This window comes from Acartia tonsa, chromosome 6 (genome assembly GCF_053477335.1).
Source record: "Acartia tonsa isolate MP-2025a chromosome 6, ASM5347733v1, whole genome shotgun sequence".
NCBI classification, from domain to species: domain Eukaryota; kingdom Metazoa; phylum Arthropoda; class Copepoda; order Calanoida; family Acartiidae; genus Acartia; species Acartia tonsa.
The window spans coordinates 13,852,528-13,874,745 of NC_137265.1; the positions used below are offsets into that span (position 1 = coordinate 13,852,528).

General features: G+C 32.6%; 1 protein-coding gene across 4 annotated transcripts; it reads right to left on the reverse strand.

Annotated features, from left to right (window-relative positions):
* Positions 1-381: 381 nt before the first annotated feature.
* On the reverse strand, positions 382-16,571 carry LOC145321910 (uncharacterized). Of its 4 annotated transcripts, none has more exons than XM_080163572.1 (25): positions 16,463-16,571; positions 15,970-16,028; positions 15,581-15,662; positions 15,414-15,470; positions 14,792-14,871; positions 14,305-14,444; positions 14,142-14,179; positions 12,980-13,961; positions 12,092-12,272; positions 11,708-11,728; positions 10,991-11,109; positions 10,454-10,614; positions 9,346-9,706; positions 8,655-8,802; positions 8,245-8,401; positions 7,817-7,964; positions 7,426-7,559; positions 6,520-7,163; positions 5,044-5,179; positions 4,169-4,711; positions 3,207-3,492; positions 2,686-2,786; positions 1,905-2,039; positions 856-965; positions 382-541 (listed from the first exon to the last, which is right to left on the reverse strand). In XM_080163572.1, exons 1-25 carry the CDS (start codon positions 16,553-16,555, stop codon positions 490-492), a joined length of 4,968 nt encoding a protein of 1,655 aa, XP_080019698.1. In that variant the 5' UTR covers positions 16,556-16,571; the 3' UTR covers positions 382-489. The 4 variants fall into 4 exon arrangements, with proteins under 4 accessions (XP_080019698.1, XP_080019697.1, XP_080019696.1 ...); XM_080163571.1 differs by having other exon boundaries at positions 10,454-10,620; XM_080163570.1 differs by having other exon boundaries at positions 10,991-11,111; positions 11,683-11,728.
* Between the last annotated feature and the right edge of the window lie 5,647 nt (positions 16,572-22,218).

A 22,218-nucleotide genomic window follows, 5' to 3' on the forward strand; every position in this document is an offset into this window, starting at 1 on the left:
TTTTCCTGTCAAATATGTATGCAGGCAAATTAGTAATATGAAAATACATAAAAAGTATAAAGTTTTCATCAGAGTTGTGGATCCGGATCCGCAAGAATCCGCATTTTTTTGAGTCCAAGGATCCGGATCCGATAAAATAGTAACTTACAAAGACATTCTCGTGATGAGAGCCAATCTTTAAGGTTTAGGTTCAGACTTAAAAATTAAAAGTATTTTTGACTTCGAGATTAAGGAATAAATATTTTTTGAAAAATTTGGTGATTTTATTTTTATTGTCAAGGATCCGGATCCGGATCCGCACTGACCAAAATTTGAGGATCTGGATCCGCATACAATCAATGCGTATCCACAACACTGGTTTTCATAGATGATACTTTTAACATACATGAAAAATATGTACACGAACAAAGCTTGAAAAACGTTTAAATGCCAAATTTGTCGAAAATTTATGAAAAAAAAATATTTTTCCTGTAGTTTTCTTTTTATAATTTACTTGTGCTTTTTCAGCATGTGTTCTTCATAATCATCATCATAGTAAAATCTAAAACAAAAAAGTACCTATTAAGTATAAAAAAAAAACTAATTTTACCTAATCATATTGGAATGAATATACTGCTAGACATCTGGAAGGACAGCCAATAAAATCATTCTTTCCCCATAGCTTTACGGAGGGACAATCAGACATACCAGTGAATTATAGAGTAGCTTCTTCAATAGAAATTCTGACATCTACCTTTAATAGCAGCCAAGAAACTATTTTCTTTTAGGCTTAATTTAACAAAGGTTATGTACAGACTAAACAGCATTCGGAATTATAGAATAGCTTCGCTACAATAATAAGTTTAAAATTCTTACTTCTTTCCGTGTTGCTTGCAGGCTTTGTAAGTTTTTGGTCTGTATTGACAAACTCTGGCATGTATATGCATATCCTTCACATTCTCAAATTCCTTGGGGCAGTTGCTTCTCTATAAACAATTAAAAATAATTAAATTGACAAAAAATACCCAATTTTTGTAAAAAAAAACATTAATTGTTCTTTTGATAGTCGTAGAAGTGGCAGCACACCAATCATAAGAGAAAAACATATAAAGGGGGGGGGGGGGGGGGTTAATGCAACCACCTCGTAATCAATGTATAAATGGCACTTCGAATTTCGATCTAAAATTCTGCATGAGTAATCCTTGGTAGGTCTATTTTCCCTAAATCGAACAAAAAAGTTGAAAAAGTAACGGCTAACGGCTCAGCCAGTACCAGCAACTACCGGCTAGAACCGTTTGAAAACAGCAGAAAATGGTATTATGTGGAGATAGGTTTCGTGATGATTTGCATTGAAAATAGCCCAAAAAATGGCTAAACTGCTGAGCCGCCAGCTGTTAGCCGATATTTTTCCAACTTTTTGTTCGATTTAGGGAAAATAGACCTACCAAGGATTACTAATGAAAAATTTCAGATCGAAATTCGAATTCTAAGTGCCATTTATACATTAATTACGAGATGGTTGCATTAACCCCCCCCCCCCTTAGCGCTTATCTGTAAAGCTTACTTGAAGTGGCGTGCACAGGGTTTTGCTCCCCTCGATTTGTACGAGGTTGTAGAGGGCCGAGCTATGGGGGAGGGGGGTAGGGGTTAGATAAACCCTCTAGGTATTCACCATCTAGACAATCAGGATACTTGAGGGACAAAATTGTTTGAAATCTTTTCAGATCAACCCTTAAATTTAAGGGAGGTGTCACTACCCCACTTGACTATTTTAGAGGATTTAGATGTAGTGACGTCTATGGGGTTTATCCACTTCCTTAGTATTGTCAGGGTAATCTTGACAGGGGGTAAAGGAATTCAACTAGGTCGGCCAAAAAAACTGAAGTAAATTGTAATAAATAATAAGAGAAAAAAAACTTATTAACCTGGTGAGCACATCTGAAAAAGTTAGGCTCCAGAAGGCTGCCCTCGCCACTGCGGACAAACTTGTTCTTCAGGAATGAGAACTCTATGTGGTCAGCTGTCTTCAACTTCCAGTTCTTTTTCATTTGTGTCCATATCTAAGCACAAAGAATACCAATGGATATATTATTACTTGGATGTTACACCAGATTATTATGATCTCTATTAAAGTAAAACTCGTAGCTGGCTCTTCCATTCCCTTTACCCCATCACCTCCCTTACTACTGGACGACGAACTGACAAATAAATGATGTCCATGTTAGCAATCTAAATTGACGAAAATATTTTGCTTTGTCATTATTTCCACGTATATCTTGTATCCATTAGAGAACTATTGGCACGGTCAAATAGTTAAAGATTTTAGTCATGCAGTGCGCTAGTATAATTTCTTTAAACTAATCTAAAATAAGTTGACCTCTCCTTTTAATAGTAGTTGTAATCAGAAAAAAATATTCAGGGGAGGTATAAAGAGGTGATTTCTCTTGAAAGGTTAGAGGTACCCTCGTCCCTCCCCCCAAAAAGATTCAATGTAAGCGAGCATTACATAGGTGCAGCGAAGACCGAGATCCTTTGCTCCAGACACCAGGATACAACGACATTCAGACAACCTGTTACTTTTTATGTAGTAAGTTTTTCAGAATGGTTTTTGTAGAAATATCTAAAAGAGGGAATTTAATATATATAATTCAATAATAATCCTTTAAATTAAAATAGATTTCCAATAGGTATAAAAAGACAACTAACCTCTTTTTTAAGTTGCTTGAGATGTGTATTGTAACAGTGGAGTTTCACAGAAATAATATCAATCTCCTTTTGGTGGTCGCATAACAGGCACCTCTTATCTTCTAAAAAAATATGCTTAAATAAACATACAAAGTAAAGTTAATTTCTGAAATAAGTTAAAGGTAAAAATAGCGAGAATGTGATAAAAAAGAGAGATATGAAATATGACGTCCAAGGTGGTAGAGTAACAGGTTAAACACCCCTGGATAAATTTTTGGATGCCCAATAATTCTAAAAATATATTAGATTTTACCATTCCCCCCATTAAATGTTTTTCTCCAATTTCGGGGTATCAAACTGCCAACCCCCCCCCCCCCCCCCATTGCATTGGTTTTACAAATCAGGTAAAAATTTTACATTTAACACCCAAAATGTGTATTTTTACCCCCCCCCCCCAAAAAAAAAGGAAACTACAATATTTTAGGGGGTGTAATTATCCCACAACCAATGGAAACTGATATAAAAGTTGAATTTTTTACTACCTGTACTAATCAAATTCTCCCATAGCTTGTCAACCGGCACAAAATGTTCCAGCAGGACATGCGCAGTGTTCTCCTTCCCAGTTGTGAAGCTCTTGTCACAAAACTGACATTTCTCCTCATCAAAATCTGACAAAACTTCCCCCTCCTCTTCTTCAAGGACAACAAGAGGGTTTTCCTCAAGATATTCTTCTTGTTCAATATCGGCTGGTTCCTGTTTATCTTTGGGTTCTCTTTTTATTTTTCTTATAAGATCTGCAGAAGAAACATCTGATTTTCTTTCCTGGTCCTTTCATAATACATACATTTAATTTTATCATATTTCTTGCTTTCTTTCAATTCAGGGACCTTATGGGATGTGAAAATGAATGATAAATTAATAAAACTCCTAGAAAATTTTGAACACTGCTCTTTTGAGACCAACCAATCCAAATTCAATACAAGTACCGAAAATTTCTGAGCTAAAATATAAGTTAAAAGTAGTATGAAAATTTGGGTATCAGTCAGGGGTGTCCAAGCTTTTTATTTTGGGGGAAGGTAAACATTTTTTTTACCCCCCCCCCAAAATTTTTACCCCGGGGGTAAAATTTGCTTACGGGGGGTAATTACCCCCCCTGAAATCTGATGGCAGGGGTAAATTTTGTTTACCCCCCCCCCCAAAAATTTTTTTTTTTTGTTACAAATTTTTTATTTTTTTGGGGGTATTTATCCCCCCAAAATTGTTTGGGGGGGGGGGGGGTAAATACCCCCTCCTTAATGTTTGGGAGTGCCTACGGCACCCCTAGGGAAGGGGTAAATTTTAAATGGGGGGGGGGGGTAAATCACCCCTTCCCCCCCCCCCTTGGACGTCTATGGTATCAGTGTATTTATAGTCCAATTTCCCCTCAATGCCGAAAAATATACTAGTTTGATTAATCAAAAACATATAAATAAAGCTGTTATTAAAATTATTGTATTATGTTTGCCTTTTCTTTTACTGATGATTTCGACGCTTCTGCAACTGGCTCAAAGGAAATTGTTTCTGTTAACTGTTCTGGCGTGGATTTCCTTGATTGTGATTGGCTCGAATGTGAAGATCTACGCAGTGGTTTGCTTGACTGTGATTGGCTGAAATCTGACTGGCTTGTTTGTGATTGGCATACCGGTGACTTGCTTGACTGCAATAGGCTAAAAAACGATCTACTTGTTTGTGATTGGCTCTGCAGTGAGATATCAGCCTGTGACTGGAGGGTCATCCTTGGTCTCTTTTCCAGAATATCGGGAAGACCTTTGTGTGTTCCAAGCGGCGAAGTATCACTTGTTTCACCACCAGACCTGGTTCTTTTTGGAGTTCTATAAAATGATGGTGGCTGATATGAACTATCACAGGTGGTGAGATCACTTTTGGGATTGTCGAAAATTCCTTCCATTGCAGGAAAAATATCAAGATCGATATCCAGGTTCTCATTTGCATCAAATTGAATGCAGAAAAGTTCGCGGCTAAGGAACCCATTAGTTGTCCAGGAGTCCTACAAAATAAACCCAAAGTTTTATAATTCGTTGGTTTAAAGAGGATTTCAATTATATATTGAATGGTTGGTAAAACAATAGCAGTGTCTAAACTTATTCACCAATAAATTTATCTGCAGAAAGAGTAATTTTGTTTATCATCATTGTGGGATGTACAATTATTACAAGAATATCAATTTATTGTCCAATATCAAATCCCTTAAGATTCCTGACAAAAATAAATAATAAGAAAACGTCCAGGACACTGACCGTCCTTCTAGAATTTAGACTGCTAGAAGGACGAACATACCTCAGCAACAAAGTAGCTGCGCTTCTTTAAACGTATCCTTACCGTATCAGAGATGAGGTTTGTTGTGATTTTGCCATGATCATTGAACAGATGATGGATAAACATAATTTCCTTGGAGTTCTTGTATGGGCAATCTTCACATTCAAACCACTTTTCCCCGCCCAACAACTGAGGTATCCTTAAAAATAAGTATTTAGTATGGTTGGGCCGGATACCGGATATTCGGCTGATTTTTAATGCCGGATATCCAGTATCGGCCGGATATCTGGCCAACGTTCGATATCCGGCAAATTACCGGATATACGGCCGTATAACCGGATATCCGAATAGTTTCAATATTCGGCATCCGGCCAGGTATTGAAAATAGCCAGATATCCGGCTTAATCGGTTATCCGGCCCAACCTTAGTATTTAGGTATCAAAAATACTTTTCCCGTATGGCTTTGAAACCGATTAATATCCGTTGGATTAGACTCAGTTCTGAGCCATACTGAAAAAACATGTATAACATCGGATTACATAAATTTTCCACGAATATTAAAATCAAAATCATAAAAATTAGTACCAGTTTTGTTACCCATGTCGTCCGGCTCCTCGGGGCTAACAAAACTATTTTTAATCCTAAAATTTTTCATTTTAATATCCAGGGAAAGTTGTCTATAATACGATCATGTGATAAATAATTTTCACTTACATAATCATATACCCTATTTTATTTTTCGTAGCAATATTCATAAAAATACAGAATCGTGTAAAGAAAAGTATCCTAAGATTATTAAAGTAGTAGTCATAAAAATAAAGGATCTACTGCAGTTCACAGTAAAATATTGCTTACCAGCAATATTTTAAGAAAGCTTAAGAAGGCCTACAAATAATCTGGAATAGCCATAAATCAATAATGCATAATTATTTTACGCGTTTTTTCTTCAGTGAAGCTTTCCCTGTGCATAATTGGATCTTGGCTATTCCAGATTATTTGTAGGGCTTTTTATAGCGCTTAAAATGGTGTGCGGGTACGTTCAGCCGTTTGGCAGCTAGCAGCCTTTAAAATTCTTAGATTTTTGGAAATATTGCTTAACAGCAATATTTTACCGTGAACTGCAGTAGATCCAAAATAAACTTAAGCTTTAGAGATTTAAAACGTTATTTATGTATAACGGTGTTGCTATGCTTAAAATCTTTTAAAAGTGAAGAATCTAACTTTACTAAAATTGAATAAAATCTTCGTTATGGACGGACGTATGGGTACACTTAAAGGAGAGAGCTTAACTATAACAAGATTAGTTTCATAAAAACAGATGCCTTTTATAAATAAAAAAGATTACTGTCATATCGTCTAAAGACATAAACATCTTATAGATGGCCTATAAATTGTTCTTTTGGAAGTGTAAAACACAAACTTTTTAGAAACCCATGTTTTGTAGGTCCCTTCCCTAGGGCAATACAAATGACGAGAAAGCAAAAAACTAATTTTTGAATTGATGTCAGAATAAGAAATATAAACTTTATATTAACTTACTTGGGATAATCTTTCTGGTGATTTTCAAAAATATGAGTTTTCAGGCGAACATTATCTTTGTAAATATAATCACAGGATTTACATCTCCACTGAAGATTAGCAGAGTCACATTTTGGCGGAGTTCTAGCTGATTCATTGGCATCAGCAGGGTTGGTAATATTTTCAGTGGCATCTTTACGTGTTATGAACATATCAAAATCTTCATCCTGAGGTTGATCCTTGTCGATCTTGTCATTAATATCAGATAATACATCAGTCATACTAAAATCTTTAGCAGTTTCATCAAGAGCATCATTTTCAGTTTTCACTAGATCATCATGAATAATTGTAGTTGCTTCTTGGGAATCTTCTGATTTAATATCATCATTGTGTAAATGTACAATTGCAAAAGGCCCTTTAATTCTAAGACCTTCCAAGCTACTTGATGATTGTGATTCTTGTATCTCCTGATGTTCTTCTTGTTTCACATTATCAATTAGTTTCTCTTCTTTGATAACTCTCTGAAAATCCGTATTCTCTTTTTCAGTGTCGTCACTTGTAGCAGGTTTTAGGACAGTTGCAGCATCACTTGTTTTGTTAACCTCTTCTTTGACTGGCTTTGCATTGACTAGTTTACACGTTTTCTCAATAAGCTCTTTGACAATCTAAAAATATTTTTATTCGAAAATGTTTGTAAATAAGGACATTAATACAGAATTTAAGGCATTTTTTATGTAGAAGAAAAAAGGGTATTTTAGTTTGGATTAATGAAATCATACATAATAAAAGATTAGCTAATTTAATTTCCCCATAAAAGTACGGACTAACGAACAAACAATGTTAGTTATTGAGAAGCTTAGGTACCATAGAAAGAGTTTTAATCACAAATAATTTAATTTTAAAAAGCATAAAATCCTCTATATTAACCTCTTCATGGCTTTCCAGGTAATGATTCTGCAAACTTGCTTTAGACTTAAATGAACAGCCAGGTACAGGACACTTGGATCTGGTAGTGTCAATGTCTGGTTTACCCGCATTTCCTGAGGAATTCATTTGGAATCCTAGTATAAAATATCATATTAGTAGAGCATATTAAAAATGCCTAAAATTACGATAAATCAAATGTTTTATCAAAGTCATAACTGCACAAATTGTGACCATAAAACAGTACAGGTAAACAAATGCTGAAGAAGAGGGGGGTAGTATCCAACCCCCAGGAAAAATTAAGGGAGGATGGTTAGACCCCCTGGGATTTCACCCCCCTTAAACATCAAATCAATACAATGTAAAATATAGCATAAAGTATTAAAAGTTGTACCTTTAAAATGTTCTTTTATAAAATGATCTCTGAGTGCCAGATAACTCTTATACGTGCTCCTACAGAAGCAACCATACTTGCTGTCTGAATAATCAGTCTTGCTTGAGGATATGTAGTCCCGTAGGCTCGTAACCAACAGTGCTTCAGCCTAGTTCAAAAACATTATAAGCTTTAAATAAAACTTGGACAATTGTTAAATTAAGTTCATAAACAGTAATCACAAACACAAAATAAAAATGGAATACGAGATAAAGCTTTTCACCAACCCAGCAAATGGATCTATCCTATTTCGTTTGAGGGTACCTCAATCCTGACCTCCAATTTTTTTTTACTTTTCATTTAAAAAATAAAATTCAACGTGGAGGGTCGAATCTCCACTTCTTCCTTACCCTAAGTGCCCCCAGAGGCTTAAGAAATGAATTCATTACCTCACTAAGTTTTTCTACTTGATGTTTATCAAGATGCCCATGTAACAGAGCTTTGTGTGCCAGGTAACTGCTGGTACCAGACAGGTAATAGGAACATTCAGTGCACAGTCTGGCTCCATGCTTGCTCTTGTATTTCACATAAAAACTTGACTCTTCTCTAAAGGGGCAAAACATAATAAAACAGCTGGCATCAAGGACAATCTTACATACTAAAGTAAGATGATGTATGCCTGTCCGCTAACATCTCGTTAACAATGTTCAGGTTGGTTCTCTAAATTGCTTTAAGGAAGATTTTAGGCCTTAAAGAGAATTAAAGTCTTACGTTGGCCAAGATATGTTAAAGATTGGAGACCATTGTTTTCGAGGTCTGTAGAGCCATACAAAAAAAAAAAAAATTGGTTAATCCTTACCTTAGATGCTGGACAAAGTGGAGAACAACATCCATGGGAGGAGAATTTTCCCTGATTTTTTTCTTGGCATAACAAGGGCTCAGAGGACAAATCTTCTGGGGGTCTTTTTTATCTTTATTGTTGGGAGTTGCTTCAGGATTTGGATCTCCTAGTAATAAAAATAAAGTTTAATAAGTATAAATATCATATGTCAGTGAAAACTTTAATTTTATTTGTGTTTATCAAGTTTATTTTTTTTCTTCCCTACAATTATGATGCCTACCATTAAGTATAAATAAGGAGTAATTTTAAAAAGATAGGACAAAGATTTATAAAAAAAATTTTTTTAAAAGTCTGAATGAATACAGTATTAACAAAGTCCATTCTTATTTCAGCTAAAAGCTTAGATTTATTTATTAAAGACTTATATTTAATTCTATAAAATCTCGACATTTTGTGAAAATTTCGCATGTAAAGAAAATTATGCTTTTTGTGTCAAGAATTACATTTATGGGGTGCCTTCATTATATAAGCCTAGCAAGCAAAAAACATTCCACCCCCTTATCTTTTAAATTGGAAGCAAATGGGATTTTTCTTTCTGCGTAATGCATGCGGAGCCCTGACCGTCCATTTACGAATATTCAATATTTACATTTCCTTTTACAATAAGTTAATGCTATTTAAAACCTCTGTCCAACGAAAAACAACTTACCTATAAATGTTTCCTCTATGGATTTATTGTTAACATCAACATTATTTGTACTTTCATTAATCACAGGGGGAATGTCTTCACATGGTTTCATTGTACTTAAGTGCCTCTTATGGTCAGAACTTCTACGACCCACCGACTTCTTTTGCTTTTTGCAATTGTGATTATTTAGGTTTTCTTTAGAAGTAAATGAAGTATGGCATAATTGACAGGATAAACTGATTGAGGATTCTGAATTTTCAGATTTTGAATGTTCTGAAGCAGTGTCAGCATTTAAAATTTGTTCATTCTGGTCATCTTTGTCCTTCTCCTGGTCAGATGAGGTTCTTCTTGTCATGTAGCGCTGCGATTTCAGGTTAGACACCTGAATAATTAGTCAGTACAACAAGATTCATTGATAAGCTTTAGATCTTAATTTTAAAACTAAAATGCTCGAATATTGGGTGATAACCAAATCCCCCGTATAACTGGGATCAGAGATGGCATAAAAAAACCACTTGGTTTAAAACAAAAAAAAAACAAGTTTAAAAAAACAAAAAAAACAAGGTGGGGCTGTTTTTTTTTAAAAATATTTATACAAAGGCCTATCTTTCCAGTTATATCTTTTCATAACGTAAATAATACAGTAAATAACTGTCAGCCAGGGTTGCTAGGGTTGTCCTTTGGGCGGGCGGTTTTGGGCTGCCCTTTTTCGGGTCCTTCTGGGCAGATTTGGGCACCCCCCGTTTCGGGGGTGAGAAAAAGGGGGAGGGAGTGAAAAAAGAGGGGGGGGGCAGGCCTATAATTTAAATATTATTAAAAAAAACCGGTTTAAACCAAAAAAAAAAAAAACTGGTTTTTGTTCTTTTTTAAAAAACCTGTTTTTTTCCAACTCTGACTGGGATAAGACAATAGGTGAAACAATCTTATCCCAAATTGCTACCTACTAACCCAGGGATCTTAAGGGATAAGACTGGACAATAAATTGAAATACAGTCACAATGATGATAAACAAATTATCACTTATGTAGATAAAAAAGATTTTAAAGAAAATGCATAGGATAATGTGGTTATAAAACTTTGGGTACTAGCGTAATTTACAGTCCATTGTCCCCTATCTCCATGTACTAACCTGAATATAGGCTTTTTTGATAGTGACCCCAACCAACTCCTTCGCTTTGTCCTCTGATTTTCGTCTGGTCATTGAAGTATTTTTTAATTTAGATTTCCCTGATTTATTTTTCTTTTTATGGGGCTCATAACTTTCATCTTTCTCTTCATCATCTTCAAAATCTAAATCTATATAAAAATCTATATAAATGGTGAAATAAATATTGTAGGATTAATTTCTTTAATAGCAATTAACCAAATTATTGATTTTGATTTTGTAAACAACCACCCTATGAGACTATTAGATAACTAAGAAGAACCATCAATTCAAGGCCTCAAGAAAGTCAAAAAAACAATAAATGAATAAATCTTTACCGAAATCACAATACCTAAATAATTGAGTTTATGCCTTATTTATGTAAGAAAAAGTCACAATAAATGAAAGTAGGGGTAATTTTATAGAAAGGAGTGGATTGTTTTTTTTTTAAAGTAGACAAGGGAAGTATTGAAGGCGACGTAACAAAGAGGTAAAATGGTTAAAAAGTTAAGTAATAAATACCCTGTGTTTCATCATCTTCTTCTAAATCATCATAATATTGATCATCATTGGTCTCACCAGTATTCACAAGGTGCTCTTCTAGTATCTCAAGACTGTCACTGTCGGAATCTGCATCCATTATCTAAATTAGAAAGATTACCTATATCACAATATAAAACATAAATTTGGTGATTTCCCTCAGAGTGCATAATAAGCACATAAAATCCCCACTATTTTTTTGGTTCTGTGCTCGACTGGGAAGAAGATTTTATTCTTGGAGCTTTTAGTTTTTTTTTCAGTCAATTAATATTAGTTTTTTGTTTTAAATTATAGCAATATAAAAGACTAATAAAACAATTAGCAGGGAAGAACTATTCTTAAAATAGTCAAAAGCCCATTTTGTCGGAGGGGGTGGGAAAAGGGGAGGGGGGGGGGGAGAAGGGTAATTTTACTAGAAGCGATTTATTTTAGTAGGGTAGAGGCATATACTCTCCCCCAAATAATAACAAGTCTTCTTTGGAACTGTATAAAGTTTTACTAAAAGGACGTAATACATTAGTTCAGTGTTTACAAGTGCCCTTGACATGCTGCCAACTCGGACAGACACAAAGTTAAACATCCTGTTACTTTAACTTTTAAATAAGGATTAATTTTAGACTTTTAGGAAGCATTTGACAGTTAACACTTTGCAGCTGCTTTTATTAAACCATTACCTCAGTATGCTTATCTTCTTTTAAATTCTGATCTGAACGGGACTCTCTTAATTAAAAATAGAAGGTATTAGTTCCATTAGAAATAAGGTATGAGCTCAGGAATTTAAAAGGATGTACTTCCCCAATGATGATTTACAAATATATCCCTTCTGTAGATTACAATTAGTGGTTGAAACGTTTGGACACTTACCTTAATGAACCAACCAATCAAAATTCAATAAAAAGTCTCCTAAGTTGTTAACGAATAGAAAATGTAATTATAAAACTTTGAGGACTGGAATAATAAACAGCACAATGTCCCATCACACCCTGGTAGGAGTATACCATAAAATAGACAGATACATAAAATTTCAAAATTAAAAGGTGTTATCATTTTACATTATACAATAAAATAAACAAAAAATAATACCTTATACGTTTAAGCTTTCTCTCAGAAGGCAATATTGTACTCGACGATTTTCGCTTTGAAGATTTTTTATCAATTTCAGCTGTTACAACTTGGTGAGAATCTGCAATATGTTCGCCAACTTCTATGCAAATATTACTTTTTTCTTTATCTTCATCCTTGTCAATTTGTTCTACACTTTTCTCTGGCAAGAAAAATGGATAAAAATGATTTTTATTAGTTTAGTTAAAGGTTGCATAAACAAAGTTTAATTGATAATGGATATAGAATAAACGTGGATATATTACCAGGGAAAAATTTGTGATGGATTTAGGTTGCTAACATGGACCTCATTTATTGGTCACTTACTTCATCTAGTAGGAGAGGGGATGGGGTAAAGGGAATGGATGCTATTTTAGCCAGCTGTGATAATCTCTTTATTAGAGTATATGAAAATCTGGTACAACATTCAAGTAATATTACATCGATTAAGCAAAGTAATCATAATTAGATGAAATCAGGGATATTAATATACAATGAATGGTAAATTTATAGATATAACTATACATCTCCAATGATGATAAACAAAATTTCCCCTGCAACCAATAAATCAAATTATTGGAAAAGGTTTTCACACTAGTTTTTAACCAAATAATAAAAATTCAATAAAATTTTTAAGCCAATGAATAAGATAACGTGGTTATAAAACTGAGGGTACCAATCAAATTTACAGTTTTACCTGGATAAAATACATCCCTTTCGTTTGTCTGTATTGTAATCAACAAATATAATAATTTGATATTGAAAAGGGAATTTTAATTCCAGAGAAAAGTTACTTAGCGAAACCGTGACAAAACTAAAAAATTTGTTTAATCCATACTGAAGCATAAGAATTAATTTATCTATCCATGCCTTTCTGCTGGGAATCTTGGTCTTCCTGTTGGCTAAGTTCATCATCATCCCCCTCCAAAAGTTCATGAACTCTAGACTCTATTTCAAGATCTATTGTTCCCTCAACTTTGCCTGTGTTACTTTCAACCACCAAGTTTTTTCCTGTAGTAATGTTGGCGGATTTTTCTGTTCCTATTATGTTAATTTGGGATTCAGTTGTATTTTCAATAAATTTTCCATCATCAATATTTTCTGTTTCGGTTGTGTTTTCACAAATTGCTTCGGTTTTAAAGGATTTTTCAGGCGTTTCAACTTTCTCTAGAATGTCTTCTAGTATTTCTTCTTTGTCATCTAAAACTTTTTTTGATTTTGATTCTTTTCTTTTCTTCTTCTCTTTCGATGTTTTCTTTGTTTGATGATTTTCTTTACTTGCTTGATCTGCTGTAATCTCTTTGTCTGAATCCTCTAGCTTTGTGGTATCTTCTTTGTCAACATCAACAGTCTTCTCAGAAGCCACTTCTGCTTCTTTTTCTTTGGAAGAAGCTTTATTCTTAGATGTAATAACGACAGATTTATCTTTAGATTCTGATTCTTTTTGTGCTGTTACTATCTTTGAAAAATCTTGTTTTGTGTTTTCTTTACTAGAAATAACCTTTGCAGTTGATGTAATTTTTTCTGTGGCTCTGCTGGCGGATTTTTTTGGCACAGAAATTTCTTTAGCTGCTTCAATAGAAATGTCAATATCACCACTCGAGCCAGGTGTTGCTATGTCAATTGAATCTTCTTGTATATCTACAACAATATTATGTCTAGAATGCTCCTCCCTTTTCTTCTTACTTGATGCATCTTCAATGCCTTTCTTTGGACTAGACTTGTTTGAGTTTGATTCATTATATTGTGTATCTGCGGGACCGGGTTTTGGAGTGCTAGATACATTTGGAGATATTGACAATGGACTATCTAATGCACTTTCATCATCATTAGGTTTCTCATTTTTTTCTTCCTAAAATGAATTGATTTTAAACCATGGGTGTTTATTTTCTTAATTTATTTATCTATTCTAAATTATATCCTTACTTCCCAGTTTCCATCTTTCCCCCAAATTTATAGTAGAACATATATCCTTTTTATGTAATAAAAATGTTTCATAATTATAGAAAAATTACTGTGCTAAAAATCTTACTTTGATATTTGAGGTAAATGTTGAGGTATAACCATTATCTGAAATATAAAAATATCATAGTTTTGACACTATAATTTAAAAAGATTATTATTTCTTGACAACCGAGGAAATGATGGTTAAGTTTTTAATAAATCTCATTAAACAATCAAGTTTTCGTTTTTACCTTCAACAAGATTTGATTGGGGAGGTAATGAAGGAGTTGAAATAGTTGTCGAAGGCGTAACTTTTTTCAGTTGTTCAATTTTTGGTAGACCACTTGAGTTGTCTATTTGTAGCAATTTCTGTAGGTTCCATAGTATTAACCTGAAATAAAAAGTGAATTTTGTATTTTAGCTTTATTTATATAAACGAACGCTAAACATCTTTGCATTGGATACAAAAATCAAGTTGATAGAATAATTTTAAGACCACAATTTTTTCGTAAAAAAAAATTTAAAAACATCTTTAGAATAGATGCATGGACTTGCTACTTTTTTTATAGAGTAGCTAAGCTTACAAAATTGTACCACATTAATACAAGAATCCCATGCAAAGGATTGGACATGTCTAAACTAACTAGTAAATCCATTCATTATGAACAAGCGGAGATAACCTTAAAATGTAGCAAAGCTCCTCTCTATAAAAAAAACTAGGTAAGTTCCAGTATTTACCTTTTGTTAACCGAATCAATATTTGCTGTAGATATTTGTTCTGATGTTCCTGTGTACAGCAGGGTTAAATAACTTTCAACCTAAAATAAACAATATTCTAATAAATAAGACAAACATGTCTCAAAAAATACCATCGTAAGAACAATAGAGGGAAAGGACATTGTGATATCAAATACACTAGTCCCAAGAGTTTTGTGATAACATTTTCTTATTCGTTGGCTTAACAACTTTGGGGACTTACGTTTTTTGATTAGTTGATTCATGAGGTTGATTGTCCAAAAGTTTCAACCACTAACTGTAGTCTACAGAAGAAGTAATTTTGTGTATCGTCATTTGGGATTGATATCAATTTATCGGCCATTGTCTTTTTTATCCCTTTATTTAGATTTCTGGTAAAAACGCCACCGCAAAAAAAAATCATTTTTTAAAATGACGTGTTTACGGTGGCGTTCTTTTTGAGTATAATAGGACAATAATAAAAACCAAACGCACCAAAATGTACTGTCAAGGATTTTAAGGGATCCGACAAATTACTCCAATTTTAGATTTAAATTATTGGTCGAAATGTTTGGACATTTCTATTTATTTTTTGTTGCTTGACTGACAGACCAGAGTTCTTTACCTGATTTGCATCAAAATCTGGAATATGCAGAGTTTGTGTCTCACAAGATCTCAAAACCTGCAAAATAGATATTTTAGTAATATGAAGAGTTTTATAGAAGAAAAACATCAAATAAAGTGAGGTTGGAAGGAAGATTTATCATTCATTGTTCTATCCTAATAGCTTACCTTAACTATAGGAGGACACCCAGGAATTTCTGGCATATCAACAGAAACTGACACCACACTCTGACTGCTTTCAAACAGGTCCCTGAATTAGGCACTATTCTCAATAACTCTATGACTTAGAAAGCCTATAACATCTAATTGAACTTTTTCTTTAAGCACTCTATTTTTTTAGTAGCGAAGCTACTCTATAATTTGAAATGATGTTCGTCTGTCCGTATATTATGATTATATTATGATTCCTACTGTTGCTATGTTAAGCAAAGCAATAAAAAAATATCATGGAGCGAATGCCATATCTAGATACAACCTTTTAAGAATTGGAACTTTCACAAAATTTTTGAGAAAGCAAAGGATGTGTTATCTGCTATGCTTGATATAGGTAATTTTACCTGATAAATTTACTGTGCATGGAAAGAACGCATTGGTGCCCGTATACAATTTCGCCATCCTAAAATCAAAATAAAAACGGTCATTTTTTTCGCGTAATTCCCAAAAGTTGGGTGTTGGGTTGTAGTCAAATGCTACTATTAAGTCAAACTGTTCTTGATATAAAATGGTCCATATTTAGGAACAGTCTGACCTTATAAGCGCATTTGACTACAACCCCACATCCAACTTTATTGAATTACACGAAGAAAAATTACTCTCTTTTTATAAAAAAAAGGAACTGTTTGTATTCTACTTACTTAATAGAAGGACTGATTACACTTTTCTTGGATATTTTGCACAAAAAAAGTTTTACAATGAGTGTGCCAAAAGTTTATTAGCTAACAAATAAGATAACATGTTTCTAATACTTTGGGTGCCAGTTTAATTTACACTCCTATGTCCCCTCCCTCCGATATCTCATATATTTTTTAAGTCAAAACAACATTCCCTTACCTTACAAACAATCTTTAAGTCAGATATGTTCTTAGACCTTGTGAGGCAAAACTGAAAATTATTCTCCAACTCCCGTCTATCCATACATCTCATACTTTCTTAAAATAAATTATACACAATCAAGTTTATTTCTTCTTAAACTAGAATTAGGAAGACAAAGAATTTACTAAGCAAGTACAAATTTCATAGACTGTTTTCCGCGGATACAGAAATAAAATCCAATCAAATATATTTGACGCGGAGAGGAAGTAAGCAAAGGCAAACAATCCCCAAAGGTTAAATAGGAGAAAATATGAATTTTACGGCTGCTATTTAGGATAAAAAGCTGATTAATTTCTAAGAGTATCAAGTATACAATTTACTTGGTTCTTCGGTCGAGCGAAATTTATATATATTTTTTCTAATTTATATCCTTTTCTTTCTCTTTCTTTCTTTTTGTATTACCAATGAACATTTGCTCTCTTTTTTCTCTTTTTTGCTTGTCCATAAATGTATTTTCGTATCCGCGGACATATGTTAATTTAAGCAAGACAAGAAGTATTGGGTATAGTCCCTTTCGTGGCAACGACTCTTAAGGGGCGTTTATTTGTAAATAGGTTTTCTTCCATTTATAACCCATGCTCTAACCATGCTGGGCAATCACCTAACCTAATATAACCTAACCTAAAAAAACCTTCTATCAAAAGATATTGTGAAAATACAACGAAACGCCCCTTAAGAGGCGTTGTCACGAAAGGGACGATACCCGAAGAAGTATTTAATAATTGCTAGATTTTAAGATTTTTTGCTTTATTCTTTGTCAACCTTATTCTATAATATTTTTAAAACATATCTAGAACTATAATGAGTAAGTTTTAATTTGATAAATAAAATAAATGATCAGAAATAATTACATACATAGGTATACAATATAAATACAATTAGTAAATGAAATCACTTAAACTAATTAAGCTTATAATTATAATATAATTATCAGTATCACACAATTATCAGGGGGATTTTATCTTGTTAATTTTTATTAATATTTGGGTGCTTTCCCTCAAATTACCTTGCGAGTACAGAAACCATTAGAACTAAAACATGAACCCCTCTGCCCTTATTTTGAATTAAGGCGAAAGGTTTCAGTGCTCGACTTTGAGGGAAAACGCCAACATGTTAAAAAATTAGAAACAGCAATACAGCATCCAAAGAAATTGTTTTACCCCTAAAACTCTTTCAATGGTTAGAAAAATATGCCTCGTCTTAAATATAATAATTTTTGATTGGTGGAAAGGTTCAAAGCAAAATATGTTAATTTGGGTGCCATATAACTGTCCATAAGTATAATCAATTTAATTAAGTTTTATACTATTTTTAACATTATTGTAAATTATAGGTGAACAAAATAAAGATAAAAATATATCAAGTTCTAAATCTAAGACTATTTTTGATCAATAAACAATAAGAAAATGCATTAAAAATAAATTAAATGATAATTTACATATCACCAGGCAACATAATCAGTAATAAAGGATATTTTACCTTGAGAAAAACAAATTTGTAATTTTACTTTCCTACACCAGTTTACTTACCAATAATAGAGTAATTTTTAATATTAAATAATCCTATTAACATCATTTGGATTGAGTAATAATTTTTTTTTTAACAAATCAAACATAATATTCCTACAAAAACTTTTATTTTTGAAGGAATGAACTCTTAACATCATAATTTTAATCAAAATAAACATTAAGTTTGTGATGATAAAGGAATAATTTACAACAAAACAACCCATTTAAAAGAAGTCTAAAATTATTCTTTTTTAAATCTTTTGGGCTAAGCCATTACAATTACAAATAGTTGATACAACCAAAAAATTTACACACGACAAAGAGGGAGGTCATTTTCTAGTAAATCCCGTAAAGGTGTGTGTTATAAGGCCTAAAAATAGTAGTAGAACGATAAGGTGCTCTATATATTTGTATTCCCTATTGAATAGAACAATAGGGAAGAAATTTTTTTTTTTTTTTTGATAGCCGTACCTGGAATATCTGGAAATTTCTATCAAACGCTTTGTTTGGCTCAAGCTGACAAAAATAAAAAAAAATATAATTATAATAAATCAACCTGTAAAGAATGGCTTCTTCCTTAGTTTAATGGTATAGATTGTTCTTAACCTTTACATTGTACCTATAGAAAACATTATTATTATAATTATATTTTTTTTAAATTTTTGTCAGTTTGAGCCAAACAAAGCGTTTGATAGAAATTTCGTATTTTTTAAAGATATTCCAGGTACGGTTATCAAAAAAAAAAAAAAATTCCCTATTGTTCTATTCAATAGGGAATACAAATATATAGAGCACCTTATCGTTCTACTACTATTTTTAGGCCTTATAACACACACCTTTACGGGATTTACTAGAAAATGACCTCTCTCTTTATAATTTTTAATAAATAAAGTTTTATCTTGAAGGGGTTTTCAACAATTATATTCATGAAATTATGGGCAATCTAAAATAATAGAAATAGAAACATAGACTTTGTAACACTAAGTTTGAAGACCTTATTCTAACAAGAAATTATTACAATAAACATATAGCTTTTATGTCTTTAAAATAGTCAGAAACTTTATAAAACACTAGCGGCTGCGCCCCTAGCATCTTGGGGCTCTGTATTTCAAGAGCTAGGAAATGGCAAAAAAAGGCCTGAAACCATCCCAAGACATAAATCCGGAAACAAAATAGCCTAAAACCATCCTGGGACATATTTGAAGATTCCTTGAAAAGGAGAACTAAATCGGTTCAGCGGTTAGTGAAATCCTTCGTTACAGAGAAAAAAAGCTTATTACTTTATATAATAGGATTAACAACCGATGACTGAAAAGGACAAAATAAACTAAACGGTGTGCGGGAAGGGATGTATTAAAATTTCATTAGGAGAGTAACTAACATTCAGGGAGGGAGTGGACATTGGATTATTATAGTGCTCAATGTTTTATGAACACATTCCCGAGCTTCTCATTCGTAAGCTTACAAAATATTGTAGTTATGAAAGATTCCAAAACTTGGGGTTATTATTGACTCATTTAAAAAGGTTTTACCCACTTATCTCTAAAACTAAGGGAGTAGCACCCAAAATAAAATTGCTGGTATGTTGTTACACGATACGCCACAATATCCCCCTTTGATTGGTTGGTTCTTTTCCTTAAGATCGCTCCCATGATATTTACCAAACAGCTATTGACGTCCCTAGATTTAAGGGGGAGGTAGGTTGTGCTAAAATTCCGTAAAGGTGTGAGTTTAAAGGCTTAAAAACAGTAGTAGAACGATAAAATTTAAGTTAACTTAAAAGAAAAATTTGTCTATAGTTCTTTTCAATAAGAAATACACATATTTAGTGAATATTATCGTTCTACTACTGTCTATAAGCCTTAAAACTCACACCTTTACGGAATTTCATCACAACCTACCTCCCCCTTTATGAAAAAAAATTCTGTTGCCCATTTCTGTTTTTAATTAAAGTACAATTTGCCAGCAAATGAAAATTAATGTAAAACTAATGAGTTGAAACATAATTTGTTGACATAAAAACATGCTGCACCTTATTTACATCTCGGGTGTCCATTCTTTTCCGCAACACTTTTATTATAAATTATAGGGAGGTAGTGGACATTGGACTGAAAATTACACTGTAACCCAAAGTTTTTCAACTATCTCATTTGTAGGCTCATAAACTTTAAGTACTCGTATAGTATTTGGATTGATTAATTCAAAATTAGTAGGTGGTGTCTAAATTTTGTTAACATATAATTTAAATCTACAGAAGGGGCATTTTGTTTAACATTATTAGAGATGTTACGTATATAAATTCCATTGTCTTATCCCTTTAGATCCCTAAACTATTTTATTTTCTAACTATCATTAAAATACTTTAACAACCCCTATAATTCATTTGACATTATGTCATATCAAAATATGAATAATTATGAGGATGTGATTGCACCCTCCTTTAGATTTCCCGTAATGCTTCTGTAATATCTGCAAAAGAAATTTTATACCTAGAAGATCTAATTTTCTAAAGAAATCAAATCTCAAGAATAGGAAAATTTTTTTTGTTTAAATGCCTTGCATAAATTACACATCTAATCTAATTAGAAACTAGTTTCACCTTTTAGCTAATATAAAAACCTTGTGGTTTTTATTGAACACCAAATGTGTTTGTAAGTGTGTACAAATAGGAAAAGTGTCACAAGTTGTGAGAAAGGAAAATTTAAGTTACTGAAAATTAATTTATATCTATATTAGTAAGATAAAAAAAAATTAAGCGCAGATCAATCAAACAATAATAACAATTTATATAGAAAGTATAGAGAAATTGCCTAGATTTATTGCTTCTAAATTTCATAATCTATAATTAAGAAAAATAACTTGAAGTGAGAGTGTGGACATTGGGCTGTTTAAACTGGCACATAAAGTTTTATAACCAAATTATCTATTTCGTCTTGACAATATTTTTTTGAGTGGGTACTTTTAATGAATTTTTAATTGATTGGTTCCAAACTAGCAGTAATAAAAAAATTACATCAAATAATTTTAATCTACAGAAGTAGTAATTTAGTTTATTGTCATTGGGGATAAAAACTAATTCATTGTGTATTATCTGATCAACTAAAGATTCCCTTTATGAAAAGTCACTCATTTTAGCCATTTTTTAAACACTTCTTTACATATTGCTTGCTCACATGATCACTGCTAAGAATCCTTATATTTGTAATAACATGCAAAGATATTAAAGGTCTTGAAGTAACTGATAGCCTAACATAAGTAAAACATAAATAAGCCATGTTTTTCGCATGCATTTTTATAAGTTATTTAACATGTATGTTTGTTCCATTTAATTCAATCTTCAATGACTAAAGAAAAAGTATATTGTAAATATATATTTAGGGATCTTTAGAGATAAGACATTAGACGATGATATACATCCCCAATGATGATAAATATTACAGTAAAATAGGGAGGGTGTAATACATTTAATTACTACATTTAGACCCCAAAGGGCGTATGTCTTCTTGGTCCGTATATCAAAGTAAAAGGGTGTCTATCTTTCTGTGTGTATGTCTGTCTGTAGCAAAGGATCTTGCTAAACATTGGACCGACATGCTTCTTACAATTATCAGTAGAAATCACCCATGAATAAAATCCCCCCTCCCCACACACAAAAAAAAACTAAATTGGAAAATGTAGGGTCGACAACCCCCCCCCCCCCGCTACCTAAAGTGTCCCTAAAGACCTTTTTGAGGTGTATGAACTATTATTTTATAAAAAAACAAAAAAAAACTTATCAGGAAGCATAAAATTCGCAGATGCCTTAAATACAAACTTCTGTGACGCCATAAAAAAATGTATCAACCCTATGAATTTAAAATATCTAATTTTGATTGATACTTGAGAAAAAAAATTGCAGGAAAAATGAGTTATTTTAAACATGAATAAAAAGTGAGTAGTGTGCACATATAAATATCTAGGGGTTCTATAGCATCCGCAGATTTTTTTAAAACTCATTTAACCAAAATGGACTACTTGATTCTTTCTATTGGGGGTTGGGGTTGCATTTTTGTGTTAAAATTAGTTTAAGTTGCTAAAATGTGTTTTTGGCAAATAAGGACTGCTATTAATTTAATAAAACCTGAGCGGAAGTTATCAAACACCTTTATATATTTCATGTCATACAATATTATGACAAAAATTAGAGAAACTCATGAATTTTTATAA

Bases quoted from the DNA above. Each gene is read 5' to 3' on its own strand.
- LOC145321910 (XM_080163569.1), bottom strand. From the start codon at position 16,555: ATGAGATGTATGGATAGACGGGAGTTGGAGAATAATTTTCAGTTTTGC. The intron at 14,445-14,791 runs GTAAATACTGGA...TTTTTATTTCAG, and splicing joins ATTGATTCGGTTAACAAAAG to GTTAATACTATGGAACCTAC. The intron at 5,180-6,519 runs GTAAGTTAATAT...CTTATTTTTAAG, and splicing joins CACCAGAAAGATTATCCCAA to GATACCTCAGTTGTTGGGCG.